Source organism: Cinclus cinclus, chromosome 1, assembly GCF_963662255.1.
Source record: "Cinclus cinclus chromosome 1, bCinCin1.1, whole genome shotgun sequence".
Classification (NCBI taxonomy): domain Eukaryota; kingdom Metazoa; phylum Chordata; class Aves; order Passeriformes; family Cinclidae; genus Cinclus; species Cinclus cinclus.
In genome coordinates this window covers 99,783,220-99,798,747 of record NC_085046.1, presented here as the reverse complement: position 1 = coordinate 99,798,747, position 15,528 = coordinate 99,783,220, and the positions used below count along the sequence as shown (strand labels likewise).

The 15,528-nt window shown below is 43.6% G+C and overlaps 1 protein-coding gene across 1 annotated transcript; it reads left to right on the top strand.

Moving 5' to 3' along the window:
* The first annotated feature begins 1,712 nt into the window (after positions 1 to 1,712).
* CIDEA (cell death inducing DFFA like effector a) lies at positions 1,713 to 15,038 on the top strand. Its single transcript, XM_062487977.1, has 5 exons — positions 1,713 to 1,750; positions 5,622 to 5,778; positions 6,004 to 6,150; positions 8,296 to 8,477; positions 11,547 to 15,038. Exons 1-5 carry the CDS (start codon positions 1,713 to 1,715, stop codon positions 11,680 to 11,682), a joined length of 660 nt encoding a protein of 219 aa, XP_062343961.1. The 3' UTR covers positions 11,683 to 15,038.
* Positions 15,039 to 15,528: the final 490 nt, after the last annotated feature.

Here is a 15,528-nt window from a genome sequence, read left to right as displayed (position 1 = left end):
CCCTGCCTCAGAGCTGTGGCAGGCCTTGCATGTCCCCTGGGGGGCTGCTGAGCAGTGGCTGCACTGGTTGGACATCTCTGCAGAGAACTCTGGGGAGAGAGCCACATGACTGGAGAAAAACTACACTTCTGCAAGACAAAAATTTCCACCTCCTCCAGACATTTCTATCTCAGACTGTTCAGAAAAATCTCAAAGTTACTGCAATTTCCATATGATTTCTAAGGAGTGCTCTCCCTTCCCTTCCACAGACAGAGGAAGAGACATCTGACAAAACTCCTTCTTCTGCCTTATTTTCTCCCTCCTCAGCAGGAAAAGCTGCAGTATACACAAGGGGGTTTTTTTGGCAATAGATAAACCCTTATCAAGAGCTCCTTAAAAATGCATCACTTTTCAGACTCAACATCAACTGTGCCCCACAATCAACCACAAGGTACAAATCCAGGTGGAAACTTGCTGTTCAGAGTCCAGTGCTCAGTAACTATTTACTGCCCCTTACCTCCTGCTCTCTGTGACATTGTTGTCAGGGACCAACTGCAGATGAGTAACAAAACTAAATGCCATAGGTAAGAGGGGGGAAAGGGGTTAACATATAAGGAGGATCCCTACACATCTGCAAGACCTAAGTAGCTTGAAGAGGAAGTGATAGAAGTCTGAAACTTCCCAGGGGCAGGTTTCTTGGTGTAGAGTGTGCTCTGAGGAAAGGAGCTATTTATTTTATTAGGCTGGAGAGAAGATACCATTCAAGAAAGCAATTCAACCAAAAAAGGTTGAATTCTTAATAGCTGGAAAAGGTCCCAAATGCTGAGGACCGAAGAAGACATCTAGCAGGTGTCAGACTGCCTGCTAAAACCTAGACAGTAGGAGGCATCTTGAGCGGTCCTTTCTGCCCTAAAGAAGAAAAGCAACTCATGTAACCAAGTAACTCACTATTCCTGACCCTGGGGGTAACCCTGAGTGCTGGTGACATTGATCTGGAGTCATTCCCTCGGTGGAATCAGCAGCGGCAAAGTTTCCTGATGCCGATCCTGGCTCTAGGTCAAGCTGTTGCCTGAGGCATGTTCTGATGCTCCTGGCTCTATTTTTCCTGTACAATAGTTGCTGGACAGCTGTAAGCAACAGAACCTGGTTCCAGAGCCCAAAAGAACGGCGAGGATTTGCGTCCATGTGAACAGGAAACACTGCCTTTGTTCTTGTGTAGTAAACAGAAGCCACTGCTGCCCTGCCCCTAGGAGTAACAGTAAATAAATACCTCCACTACTGTACACATTAATCCGAGCTGTAAGCTTATTCACAGGCCCTAAAATCAGGCGCTGAGACACTTAATCTGTTGATTTGCTCTAATGCCGGGCGGCCGCAAATGAGATTGGCTTCCTCGGTTCCTATATTAGCTGTAACCAGCTAACGCGGAGAGTGCATGTCCCGCACACGCCGAACAAAGCCTTTCCCCGCTCCTTTCCCAGGCAAACCATAAGGCACTTCCCTTCCTAAAGAAATATCCCTTCCCCAAAGCGCGCTGCCTGGCACCTACTGCCGCATCCCTGGCTCTGCCGACCAGCGCTCAGGCCCGGCGGGGCTGGACCGGCCGCGCTCCCTGACCCCGGGCACGGCCCCCGGGACAGGCGGGCAGGGAGGGGAGGGGAGGGGAGAGAAGCCAAGCCCCGCCCGCTGCACTTAAACACCATGACCGGCACTGCCCCGCGGCCGGGCGGGACATGGAGGTGGCACGGGATCGCGTGGGATCGCTGCTGCGGTGAGTGCGGACACACTCCCGCCCCTTCCTTCTCCATCCCCTTCTCCATGGCGGCCGGCGATGGTTCCCCGAGGCTGGGCAGCCCCGGGTGGGCTCCAGCGCTGCCGAGCAGAGGGCGCGGGGCGGGCGGGGCTGCGGGGGACTGACCCCGATGGCAATGCGTGGGAGAGGCGGGTCGGGATTCTGTGACCGGAGCTCTGCTGAGGGAAGCACAGGTAGGAGCCCCGCACCTGAGCTGCCTTTGAGGTGCGGTGACCTCTCGGCACCCGAGGCTGTGCCGGCTGCGGTGCTGAGCGCTGGCACGGCTGGGAGCGGAGCCCCGGGAGCCGCTGGGACTCGGGGACAATATGACCACAAGCCCGGTCGTGGGGTTACAGCTCTGTAGGCTGCTCGGAAATCAGCTCCCAGCTCCGCCTGTGGTGGCTTTACAGTTCATATTCGAGCAGGAGGACCACGCTGCCATCTGGTTGAAGCCTAAGTCTTCTGACTGATTTCCGACCTTTTCCTGCTCTGTTTTGTCGGGGTTTTTTTGTTGCGTCTTGTTTTGCCTCATTGTTACTGCCGCTGTCCTTTGCCAGCGAACCCTAACCTAAAAATCAATCCGTGCCGTATCCTGGAGCGTGTTGTGCAACGTTGATTTTCTGAGTGAGACTCCAGATCATTGCACCACATTCTTAGACAAACATATGGGGCATGTTGCAAACAAAGATAAAGAGTGAAATACGTGTACAGGGCTCAAGGCAAGCTTTTAACCCCCATGTCCTCCTAAGAACTTAATTCATCTCTCCCACCAGATTTGACACTAGAGTGAATGCTGGTGGCAGCATTTGTGAAGCCCTCTCTAACAGATTGTAGTTTTCCAAAGCAAACTGGATAAGATGCTAGAGTCTGAAGGTATTTGATCTTTCAATTATAAAATATTTTTGTATTTTCCACAGATGTGGGACTTCTTCCTTTAGAGAAGAGCTAGGACTTGATCCTTTTGGCTTTAAAGAATAATAGAACAATAGCGAGTTTGTATTTAACATGTCCCTCAACTTTCTGATGAAACCAACTGCACCTTCCTTTCCACCACTCATTTTGTGATTTAGCTTGATCAGTTTTTAATAGGAAATTATTTTTGGTAACTCCAAATTCCTCTAGTGGAGGAATTCCCTGTATCGGGAATTGGTTTGTCTATGTTTTGAGGATAGCTACAACAAGAATGGAGCTTTCTAAGAGCTGCGACTGCAGGCTGACCTGATTGAGCCTATGATCTAGGAAGGAGAGTGGTACACAAAGTTAATTCAGCAATAGGCCCAGGGATTGAAGGGCTCACTCTGTTTATCTGGCTGCTTTTCATCATCCTGCCTTTTGTCTCCTCATTAGCTGAAACCTCAGCCTGCCCTCACTTCTTCATAAGCAGGCTTAGTTTAAAGATGTTATTGACAGGTTTTATCAAAATGCAGATGATGAAATGTCACCACTGCTAAAGAACTACTTAAGATCTTTCCTGTTCACTGACTGTTTGGTGGTGATAATGTAAGCCCTGGTTTATTAATCTTTGGATAAACATCAGATAGAACCAGACAACAACGTGAGGTGATTGATCCTGACTCCTTGAGGAATTCTGCTCAGAGCTTCAAAGTGTGGCTTGTAGAGTTGGCTGAGGTGAACCCTGTTAGGTCAGGTCCTGCCCATGAGCTGTGTCCCTAACATTTCTCATTCTTTGTCAGCATGTATGTTTTGGCTGTTACTGTTATGCGAAGCTTGTCTTTTGTGAATGACAGCTTGGCTTAACTAATGAGAAAGAAAACTTTTCAATGGGGCTGATATTGACTGTCCTCACAAAAAAAAAAAAGACAGTACTCACATATATATCACTCATGTAACTATTCCACTTGCAATCTTTCAAATTTGTGAGAGGCAATGAGGTGTAATCAGCTGTGAAAGCTCTTGAAACCGCAGTGCTGCACTTTTTGACATCAGGGTGCCCTGTGAAGGGTGTCACCAGCCCTGAGGTAGATGAGCAAGCTTCCTTCCTGAGGGAGAGACTCTGATTCGGAATGTGAGCTGCCCACAATCAGTGGGGTGATTGGGGGCCCATTAACTTAGTCAGCAGAGAGATTGACAAACCTGTCCTAGCAGGCTTCCCTTCTGTGGAGCTTCCCTGCCTTTGTCAATGCTGTCTGCTTTTCCTCCTCCCCAGCCCTCACCCTCTTCCAGGAAGAATAGCCATTATTAGCTCTTTTGTATGAAACAGAGCTTGTTTCCTGGAAACCAAACTGGCTGCTTATCTCCACCAGCTCTGTCACAGGAAGAACAGAGGTTTTCATCAGCCATGTGTGTATAAAGCCAAATGTTGAAAGCCAGGGACCTACTGGAAAGCCAGGACTAGCAACAAAGTTAGAGCATGAGCTAGAACAAAGCTGCTGAACGTTCTCCTCCTTGAAAATAATGTCAAGGAGTTTTTGAGGAATGTAAACTTTTTCTTTAGAGCAAAGGTGATAGCCCAGAAGAGTAGTTCAGAATGAGAGCAGGAAATAATTTATTCACTGAAATCTGTCTAGGCACAAAAATTACATTTTGTACATTCCAAAAATATGCTTCTGGACTAGATAAGAGGTGTGGAAAAGATATTTATTCTCCACGGTTGGCGTGGGTTTACATAAAAGGTGTGACTGGGACATCATAAATTGAGTAACTTTATATCATCTCATTGTTGTTCTAGGAAGTCCTGTATTCACTCTGGCTGCAGATAAAGGCTGCCAGCTCACTCTACCCTCAGTGAAACTGTCTGAGAATAGATTTTCCTACATAAAGTTGACCTTTTACACCTGTGTGGGACAACAAAATGGGGATGCGTTGCTTCTCCACCCTTGAGAAATTCAGTATGAAGGAGCCAAAGGTATATATAGAGGGTAAAGTCCAGGAGTGTGGGAAAGAAAATATTGCCTCCCTTTAAAAGACTTAGGAATCAATCCATCCCAGGTGTTGGGCAGAGTGCCATTTTTGGCAAGCTAATTATTGGCTTAGCCATTATCATTTGGCAGAAAAAGGTGTCACTAGGTGTAGATGAGAGTAGGTCTGCACATTAGTGTGGGAGTAGGCTGTTACTGGTGTTACGTGCTTGGTTTACCAAAGCTAAATATGCAATTGCCCAGAAAAATCTAAAATCTCTTTCTAAAAGTGATTGAATTCTTCCAGCCTCGTTGGCAGCCTGCTCCAACACTGTGCATCTACATACTTGAATTTTAACTTTGACTGCATTTAACTCCTTCTGATACAAGCCCCTTATTTTGTGTTTTTCAAAACCAGATCACATTTCATAGACTGCAGATATAACTTACATACAAATACTTTGACTCTTCTGAAGTCAAGTGTAACTGTATTGCAAAGCTCTGCTCACATTCTGCTGCCAGGTGTTTTGAATATGGGAAATGTGCTCAGTCTTCCTAAAACAAACTCATGTCTTAACACACAAGATTGCTTTCAACTAATTTTGTATCTCACTGAGTGTTTATCTTGGAAATAAAGATAATTATCTAAGTAACTGAATGCAGTAACAGCTGCTGCCTTTTAAGTGCAGTTTTACAACCCATTGGCTTCACTGTGATTGTGACCTTGATGTCAACCAAGGTAGAGGTGTCCCACGTCTGCTTGAAATTGTATTAGTTTTAAGTCTTTCTAAATGTCATGGGCAAAAGAGAGTTAAGAGGTAACATATCTGTAGGGATGTGTAGTATTTAGTTTTGAAATTAAGCTCCAAGAGTCTAAATGTGATCTGTGAATTACTTGTATAATGTGATTATTTCAACAGTCTTCTTCCTTCTGGCAGTACTTGGCATGGCTGTTTTTGTAACAATGTTGATTTTTTTTTTATTTGTCTTAGATCTTTCATATCCATGGGAGCATCTGTAGGAGCAGTAACAAAACAGACCCTGTTCCCTCCTCTCATGCCTGCAGGACGCCCTTTCCGTGTGTCCAATGCCTCCCGAAGCAGCCGGAAAGGAATTGTTGCAAGCAGCCTGCAAGAGCTCCTCAGCAAGGTAGAGCCAACAGTCCTACTCTGAGTGAAACTTGCAGGGAAATGCAGTATCCCAGAAAGACAACCCACAGATTCTTGCTCTTCTGAAAAACCATTACTGGGGAAGTTCAGGAGAATATTTTGGATAAGCAAGTCTCAATATGAAAAGATGGGCTCTCTTTAGAATGCTAAAATCTCCTGTGGTTTGTGGTTTTTTTTGTTTGTTTGTTTGTTTTGTTTTTTTCAGACTTTAGATGCCTTTGTTATAACTGCTGGAATAGTTACTCTGGTTTTGGAGGAAGATGGCACAGTTGTGGACACAGAAGAGTTCTTCAAGTCTCTGGATGATAATACCCACTTCATGGTTCTAGAAAATGGGCAGAAATGGACACCAGTAAGTGTTGACTGCTTCCTTCTCATTTGAGTAGAAGTGGATAGAGGAATGTTTGTGGCTGTCAAAATTGCTGGAGAGAGGGGAGAAGAGGAAGAAAAGTTCCTCTGAAGAGGCAAGGTGTAAACTCCTTGTTGAGCCTTCCTGGATGAAAAATCAAGTTCGTATTTCTTATTGTCCCTCGTTTGGACATAGGTCTGTTGGCAAAATCCATCAGGAATTGAAATAAAGCATTACAGATGAACAGACTTGCAGGGAAAATACCCTGCTTTTGGAGAATCTCAGAAATATTTGTTCTTGAGCCTTTTTTTAACACAAAGATAATTAGGACTTTGACTCCATGAAGTTAAAAAAATACAGTGTCTTTAAAGATTAGACTGTAAAAATGCTCAAATAAAGTAATGTAAGGCAAGTTCTGACTTCTGAAGGCAATAATAGTTAATGGTAGTTAGAAAAATGCCTAGAAAATGGCCAGAAGTTAGCATTGGAACCTAATGTCAGTCTGCATGCTTCAAGATATTTAAGAACTATTAAAACTGGCTTGCTTTAGCCTTCTAATCATATAAATTCAACATTCAATTTTTTATGAGGAAATAGTCATTCATACATTAATAACATAGAGTGAAACTTGTGACTGTTTTTCCATGAGATGGTTATTGCTAAAATCCTGCCATCAGAATTTTTTCTACCAGGTGCAGAGCTGTGTAGCTGTGGGCAGGAACACCATTTCTGTGCCTTCACACACACAGCTTGATCCATGTGGCCCTGTTTTCTCAGTCTCCTGTTGCAGTGTGGGCAGCCTGTACATTTCCCCCCCAAAATATCTCACTGGTTTATCAGGCTCTGCATCTGGGGTATGAGCTCCAAGGGCAGAAAAGGAGTTGCTGCCAGGGTGTGACTCCACCTTGCTCCTTTCTCCTGTCTGGCATTGCAGCAGCACCAGTGTGGATGCAGCCCCTCTTCAGAATGTGCTGAGTGACAACAGAGGGATTGTCACAGCTTCACCCATCACCTGGAGTGTAGCACCAGCTCTGTCCTGCTCTATCCAAATATTCTGGCTGCTAATGGGGAGGGGTGCTTGGAGATGCTTCCAAGCACACCAACTGTTTGTACATGTCCAAAGCTGTTGTTGATAGGGGACCCTGTTGCTGGAGCTTGGAGGTTATCAAAGTAAAACAGCCATAAAGTTGCTGGCTAATGATATACTGCTGTGTTTAACTTTGTCTGACTTATCACGGTGCTGTCTGAGGGCTGGGGTGTCAAGTACAAAAAGGCCCGGTCTTACACAACTTTAATTGCTTCATTTAGCATGCAGAAAACAGCCTGGCAGCTGCCTGGTCATTAACCTTGAGTGGAACATGCTGAGCACAGGATTCCGTGTATCCACTAGATGTCTCTGTGAATATGGCTTCTCTTTACTGTTTTTTCTTTTTGTTTTTCCTTTCTTGAAGCACTCACCCTGCAGCAGACAAGGGCTGCTTTCAATAAAGGAGGGTGCATTTAAGGTGGAAGATGACTTTCTGTGCTCCCTCTCCTTTGCTTTTCCTCTTAAAATCTCATTATTAAGCCCTTGGCCTAATCAGCAGTGCCTGTCTCCCTGTGTTTCTTTTTAGTAGGAAGAAGGAGATGTTGTGAGCCAGGTTTTGAAATGAGTCCCTGACTTTTCACAGATGTCATCTTTCTAGCTGTCTCCAGGAGTGCTCATCAGTATTGTGCTCCTGACTAAGCAGAAGGACCTGATGTCCTCCTGGATATTCGGTGGCCTAACCTTTCTGCATCAGAGAGCAGCCAAAATGTACTAGGATAACTAAATGGCAGGAATACTGTCCAGTATTTCAGTGGCTTCAGTGTCCTCTGAAGAAGCTCTGCTATGGAAAATAAATATGCAGGAGGTGCTCTGTCACTCTAGAATTTTAGTGTCTGTTTAGAAAACTTAAGAAGTCTGTTCAGGACTTGCAAAACAATACATAAACTGCAGACCTCATTTTCTGTGTCCTAATGCTTTTAATTCTAGTTTAGAATTGACCAAGAACCAGCCCTAAGACTGGAATAAGCAAACCTGCTTCTGAAGAGCTGCATTGTTAATAATTGTCTTGCTGTAGTTTCCTGTGTCATGGTACAAACTGTCTCTCTCTCTTTTTAAATCAGACAAAAAATGGAGTTGTTGCTGTGAGAAAAAAAAAGAAAATGGGAGTAGCTAACATCACATTTGATCTGTACAAACTGAACCCCAAGGATTTTATTGGCTGCTTAAACATCAAGGCAACCTTCTATGAGATCTACTCTATCTCGTATGACATCAAATGCATGGGAGCAAAAAGTGTATTGCGGTGAGTGTTTCCACTGCTGGTCAGGTGTATGTGCTAATGTAAAAATCTGTGTTTGCTACTGGTTCTGTGAAGCAGGCATGTTTATAAATTTAGTATTTTTGTTATTTCTTACCTACTGGCCAATATGCTGAGTCTTTCTTCATAAGGTGGAAAAGGTACCAGTCATAAGGACTGGTAAAAAACTTCCTATAGCTTTGTATGATGAAATCTTAAGTTTCTGCCAAGTCAAAACTTCTGTCAGCTTGTGTTAACTGAAAGGATGTAAGTACAGTCTCTTTGTTCTGCTGAGAGAATTTCCTCACACTTCCTTGACTTGTTTGTCTGAAGAATGCAGGAGGCTAGGGAAAGAAGCTCTTTGAAGAGGAGAGTTCAAGGGGATGAAGTTAGAGGAATTTGAGACCTAATGTCAGGGGTCTAAAAGCTTACTCAGGCATTGCAGTTTTTGTTTGCCAGATTTACCACTAGAGCTACATGGAGGCAAAGGAAAAGGGAACAGAGATGACACTCTCCTCTCTTAATGTGGATCTGTCATCTCTAGCAAGAATCTGTGATATCACTGTTCCTAAGCCAGCTGGTGTGGTCTCTAGGCTAGCTAAGGGAAGGTGTCAAGGACCACTGTCTCCTGCAGGACTGGTCTGCTGTGGGCTGTGAGTTTGGTAGAACTGACTGTTTGGAAACTGTCTTAAAATAATACCTGTCCAGTCCACTGTTTTTAGCAATGAGTTGAGAGTTGGTGCCATGCCGTGATCCACTGTGCTCTGCCCTGGTTTAAGAAGACTCCTGAGTTCAGGGGTGCTGTACTTTGACAGCTGTTTAAGCTGCAACCCCAAGTTTCTCTACCTGACTTTTAGAATTCTGGTTGAGACACAATGGTGTGCTGCATTTTATTACTTGAGGATCAGATCTGACAGTGAAGTTTTGTCTTGTCCCGAATGACGATGTGGCCTTTAGATGAAGTCTTTAAGCAGTCTTTTCTCTCCTGATGCAGGTATGTTGATTAGCATTGCAATGCTGATCTTGTTCCCTGTCCTTCAGTCTCACTGACCTCTCCCACTCTGCTTGGGTGGTCCCATCCTTAATCTTCCAGGCTACAGCTGGTGTGGCTGTAGACAGGACTCTTCTCCCATCAGGATGAAGTGATTATGTAGCTACAGGCTACACCCACCTGTAATACTGACTCCATTAGGTTTACTTAAAGGCAGAGGTTTGCCCTTGGACAGCTGCACTCCTCCAGTTCTTATGTTTGTCTAACTCTCTCGAGCCAAAACAAACTCTGGTCTCTGACTGCCTGCTATGGAACTGAGTATCAGCGCTGGAACTTGTGCTGCTGAGGAGAGCTTCCAGTGACAATTCTACCTCCCTGCCAAGACAGGGCAGCTGGTGAGAAAGGAGCAGTGCTGGCGAACAGCTGAAGTAGCTGTGGAGTTCTTCTGGAAGTTCTGTTATGTTGCAGAGTTGAGTTGTAAGGGAAGTGTCACTGTCAGGGTGGGATGACAGTCTGCTAGCAAAGAACAGGGTGACAGAAGAGATAACCTTGGGTACCCTTGAACACAACACTGACATGGCCTGTCTCAGCGTGCTGTTGAAATCGGAGACAGATGTCAGGATCCTGGTGTAGTCTCTCTGCTAACGAGTTCCAGATTGCTAACTCTGATGCCCTCTCCCCCAGCCCACATGCAGAGTGTGGAGGGAAGGGACTGAAAAATGCTGCAGCTGTTCCTGATGGGAGGGGCTGGAAGCCTGCCAGGTCTGATTAGTGCATTTCCCCTTGTGGTGTTTCCCTGTAGTGTCCCACTGAAGGATCAAATGTCCAGTTCAACAAATAACTTGCTCTGTGGCTAAAGTGGCAACTGCTCTTGTGTGCAAGTGACACACTGCAGCTGCTCCAAAGCCCAGCACCAGGTGCAGCTTTCTTTGCAACTACAAAGCTCCTTGGCCTGTTCTGTGTGAAGGAAGAACATGCTGAAATGGCACGTGTGGGAAGCATGAATAAGGGTACACTGTTCTTTAAAGGCTTCACAGGCTCTAAGCACTGGGTATTCTACTGTGTTGAGGCATTGGACTTCCACTGCAAACCTTTCATGACAGTGGGGTTAAACACGAATTTGTAGGAAGAAGGCTTTTCCTTCTCTGCTTAAGCTCAAAGGACAGGTGAATAGAAGCAGAGGGTACACAGCTGCATGTTTTCTTAGGCAGGAATTCAGAAAATCTACCCACTTTTTTTTTGCAGAAGAGACTCATCTGGTTTCTGTATCTTCAGAAACTGATCCCATTCCAGCTTTTTTGTACTGCTTCCCAATGCTTCATAAGGGCCCTCCTAAATTCTGGATTACGAGACTCAAATGTAGCTCTCAGTACTTATGTCCCTGTTGCTTCTTGCAGATTGGAAGATGTTATAACTAAGTTGAATAAATGAGTATTCAAATATGACTCTCTTCCCCTGTGAAGATCCACAGTTTATATTGTCAACATCTGATGCTTATCTAATGTTGTCTATGGATCTGTACTGGTTCTTACACAGCACTATATATTTGAATGCTGATTTTATCAAATTTCTAGAAAATAAAACAGCTGTGAACTGAGAATTCTTAAAGCTTGCAGCTTGGCCAGCAGTAATTTTCCTGCTTCACCTGTTTTGCTGTTGAGTACCCACTGTACTGTGATTGTTCAGCTTCAGATCTAATCAGATTTCATCTGTGGCTTGAAGATACATACAGGGTTGTGTTAGTGAATGACAAAGGTGAGACATGAGGTGAGTTTATGCTGCAGGAATGCTGCTCCCAGGCAAAGTTGTTTTCTGTGGTACTGTGATGGTTCGAGTGGTGGCTTTGCAGAAGGCCTGTAAGGGTCTAGCAGGATGTCAGTCTGCTTTGATAAATGTGATTTCTGGTCCTGCCAACATGCCAGTAGTTTTCTGTCAATAAAGTATTTTTTCTAAAGAAGATACAAAAGTGAAAAGGAATGAGAGGGTTTTTAAAATATATTTAACTCATCATAATGTTATGGGTGGGAAGAGGCACTGTAACTTTGCTGGTGATTTTTTTCTTAAACAAATTGCTTTTCTTCCAGGAAAGTGCTGCAGCTAATGTCCCATGCAGCACAGATAACTGGGCAGTTTCTTCTCTACACTGGAACGTATATGTTGCAGTTGATGGGAGAATATGATGAAGATGACATGTGCACAAGATCCAGGCGGGAATATTGACCACAGCTGCAATTCTGATGTCGCATCCTTTTGCTTAAAGACATTCTCTTGCCCAGTTCTGATTGTAATAAAGTTACAGTAGGGGGATGTGCACTAATGTGAACTAACATTTTTCCTGTTTGGGAGTGCTTTTAGGCCTTAGTCGTGAAGTGTTGGATGTTCACAGGCTCTTAACACCACAAAGAGATGGGTGCCTGATGCCTGAGAATCTGGCAAAAGGAGAGAGGGAAGGTTTTTACCCCAGCAATTCAAAATGGAGAATAAGGATACTTGGAAATTTGCATGCTTTCCAACCAGTGGAACACTTTTTTTCACCAAACAAGACATTGTTTTGTTCTTTTGGGTTTTTTGGTGTTTGTTTCTCATGGCTACCTACTTGCATTCTGAGCAGACTGGGCTGTAAGATGAGAGCAAGAGGACTGTGGCGTTTGTTCATGTGTTTCAGTCCTTAACAGTGCTGGCATTAGTGTGAAACTGGCTTTGAGATGAAGTGTACCTATTTACTCCTGCTGATAAAAAACTACATAGTATAACTTCAGTCCTACTTCAGTGACTGACTCTTCTCATGAAGTCTAACTGGAGATTGTGCAACTAATAAGTAGAAGGTTAAGATTTAGCCTTACTTCCCTTAAAGCAAATTAAACTTTCATTATAGTTATTTATTTTTTTTTTTCAAATCTTCAGGACATTCAGGTTATTACAGCTCACACAGTTGAAGAGCCTGATGAATTTTTTTAATGAATCTGCTGTCCGGTGCTGCCTGAGCATTCAACCTGCCATGATTTCGTGAATATGACTTATAAGCAGCGTGCTGAAGATTTTTCTGGGGTTAAACCACCACTTCTGTAGCTTTTACTGTTACAAGATGACACTAGGTGTCAAGTTAGGCTTGAGGTACATGTAAGAGATACTGGGTATTCTGTTGCCCTGGATTTCAGGGGAGAGCAGCAGGACACTATCTAGTCTTGCATAATACACATGAAAGCTCTAAAGTTAATAATTGTAGTCTCCCAAGACATGCTGTATTAAAGGACAAAGTAATGTTTCCTGCAGTTTACTGAACTGTTGCTATGCCTAGCTTTCAGCCATGTGAAAAATTCCTCGACAGTGTGAAAAATTGGACAACAGGTAGCCTTAGGCATCTTGTGTCAAAATGCAAACTCACATTTGAAGGTGAAGGAAAAAAAGTCCAATTTTGGTTGTTCACAGGTGTAACTTTTGAGGAGGTTTTTGTTTGCTTGCACATGAAGAATTTTAGGAAGGCTGAAAGCTGCCAAGGGAACATCAGATGCAGAAAATGTTTCTTCTTCTAATAGGAGAAGTTCTGGTGCAGAGTGAACAAGGGGGGCAGGGGACGAAATCAATGGGAGCAATAGGGAAAAGACCACTATGGACCCCACAGTGCTTGCTGTGCCACTGAGACAGGAATCCATTAACTGTGTGCACCAACTGCACTGACCTGACCTGCTGCAAGAGAAGCAGAAAGGTGGGAAAGATGAAGTATTGTGGTTGGTGGTGTCTATTCTGTCCTCTTAGCTGGGTCTGTTCACTGATACATGGGGAAATTGCTCTTGCTTTTAGCTGCAAATCTCACCTTCATGTGCTTATTTTTGCCTTCCCATTATGAGTGTGGCTATGCCAGCTGGAGCTGCATCTCTCAAATCACTGTTGAGAGGAAAGGCAGCCTAAAACCAAGTGCTAAAGGGACTGATGGACACAAGTTTGGGTCGGTCTCTGCCCATCTCTTAAGTAATGGTATTACAAATAAATAGACAGCTAAGATAAACCTTGTTGTCTTCTCCTAATTCCTGTTTCCCATCTGCTTCTGAGTGTTTGCTGGAGGAGGTGGAGGGCATACTGCTCCGGATAAGGGGAGGACTTGTTCTTTCCTAACTTCTCACAGGGGAGAATGCCTGGGGCATGCAGCACTGTCAGGTGTCCTTCAGAAGAAAACAATAAACTGTTCTGGGAGTAATGAGAAAGCTTCCATTTTGATATAATCTCCGTATGTTTTATCTGTATTTTTCTTGACACCCCCTGCATAAATGGCTGCTACCATGTTAATCGTTGGCCAAAGTGTTTCTTTCCTTGTCAAGGAATTGCATAACTGACTTTACAAGGACGTGGTAATTTTTTCAGCCTCTAAGGACCACTTATTCTATTGAAAGGAGCACACCTCTTGAAAACAAATTCCCTAAAATCCTTCTATGAATATTTATGTTTCCTATGGTGGGAGCACCAGGATTAAAAAAAAGGTAAAACAACTAGAGTAGCTCATTATTGCCTTGAGTTACTTCTTCAACATCTGCAGTACAAAAGCTTTAGCATGTCTGAACTGTGCAGATCTCAAATTCCAGCCTTCTCTAGCCAGAGGCAATTGTTAGAGGACTAACACTCCATAGTTTACGGTGGCATTATCTGGAAATCTAGGAGTGATCTGAAAAACTAACCTGCTATGAATGTGCAATGTTTTTAAGCAGCTGCTCCTTCAACAGCTTAACACTTCGAACTTGAGCTGCTGAAGTTCCCGTGTGCAGCAGTCTCCATCTTGGAGCAATTCCCTCTGTTCAGCTGTTTGCATTTTGAATTAAAGTAGCTCAGCTTTGGTGTTTTCTTGAAGTTGTGTCTAAAACTGTTTAATTGCTTCTGAACCTGGATCTTTCACAGGCTTAGTATTTGGAGGTCATATTTGCTAGTGTATTTTCTTTCTGGTAATAAAGTTTTGGCTTTGAGTCAAACTGGAGGAGTTTGTCATTCTCTGGGTTGGAACCAGTTTTGTGGGGTTTTTTGGTTGTTTTTTTCTTTTTTTACTCACTGCTTAGGAAGTATATATATCATATGCAGCAAAGAAAAACTTTTGCATTATCTACCTTTCTACTTTTTAGAAAATGATACACAAGTGCTGTACAATATCTAGCAAGACAGAAGAAAACTAAAATCACAGGCTCTTAACTGCAGGAATGTGGAGAAGCAGCTAGATATTTTTTTTTTTCATTTTTAGCTTTAGTTTTATTTCCTATAAACTCAGTTAACCTGCACTTGTTGCTGTTGCAGACAAGGCTGGGAACAAAGACATGCAGAAGGTGTGAAACATGCTTGCTGCCTCCCTGTTTGCACAGACCCTTTTTCCCTGTTGCTTTGCATCACTTGCTAACAATGCACCAAGTCCTACTCTCTGGTTACCAAAAAAGGAATTTTCACTGAAGTAAGAGACCTTGTTGACTCAGGCACTGCTCATGTTCTGCAGACAGAGAAAAGTTGCTTTCTTCACTGCCAGAATGAAGACTCTAGTAGCTTTTGTGTGTGTGCAGTTTATCATTACTTCATTTCCTTCCTTTCATAAAACCATGAAAGTTTTCTTGCACCTTCCGATTCTTTCAGGAGAAGTGGGATTGCAAGCTCTTCTGTCCAGGGAGAGAAGAAAATGCAGGGTCTAAATCTCTTAGATCACTTGCAATATGCTGTAGGAAACATGAATCCCTTCCCTACAGAGGAGGGGAAGATAAAAGAAGGAACATTGGACTTTGAGCTGGAATTTTTTTCAGTGAAGTGTGCAGAGAGGTAGGTATACACAGTTTTGGAAATGTTGGTAATTCTGAGTTTAAACTGTGAAGATAACCTCATATGATAATATTTTACTGGCAGAAATATAATTCTAAATTATTTCAGGGTGCTTCCTCCTTGAAATAACACTTGAACTAAAGACACAAGCTAATTAATTAAAAGTTAGAAAAAATAAAACCAAAGTACAAAGCGTATTTTTGACCTGATGCCCCAAGGTTTATTAGAGGACTTAATGTGATTAACATCCCACTTCAGTTATGTATCAGCAAGTATCCTTGTGGG

Coding starts and splice junctions, on each gene's coding strand:
- CIDEA (XM_062487977.1), top strand. CDS start 1,713: ATGGAGGTGGCACGGGATCGCGTGGGATCGCTGCTGCG. Junction 1,751..5,621: donor CGCGTGGGATCGCTGCTGCG/GTGAGTGCGGAC, acceptor TATTTGTCTTAG/ATCTTTCATATCCATGGGAG. Junction 8,478..11,546: donor GGAGCAAAAAGTGTATTGCG/GTGAGTGTTTCC, acceptor CTTTTCTTCCAG/GAAAGTGCTGCAGCTAATGT.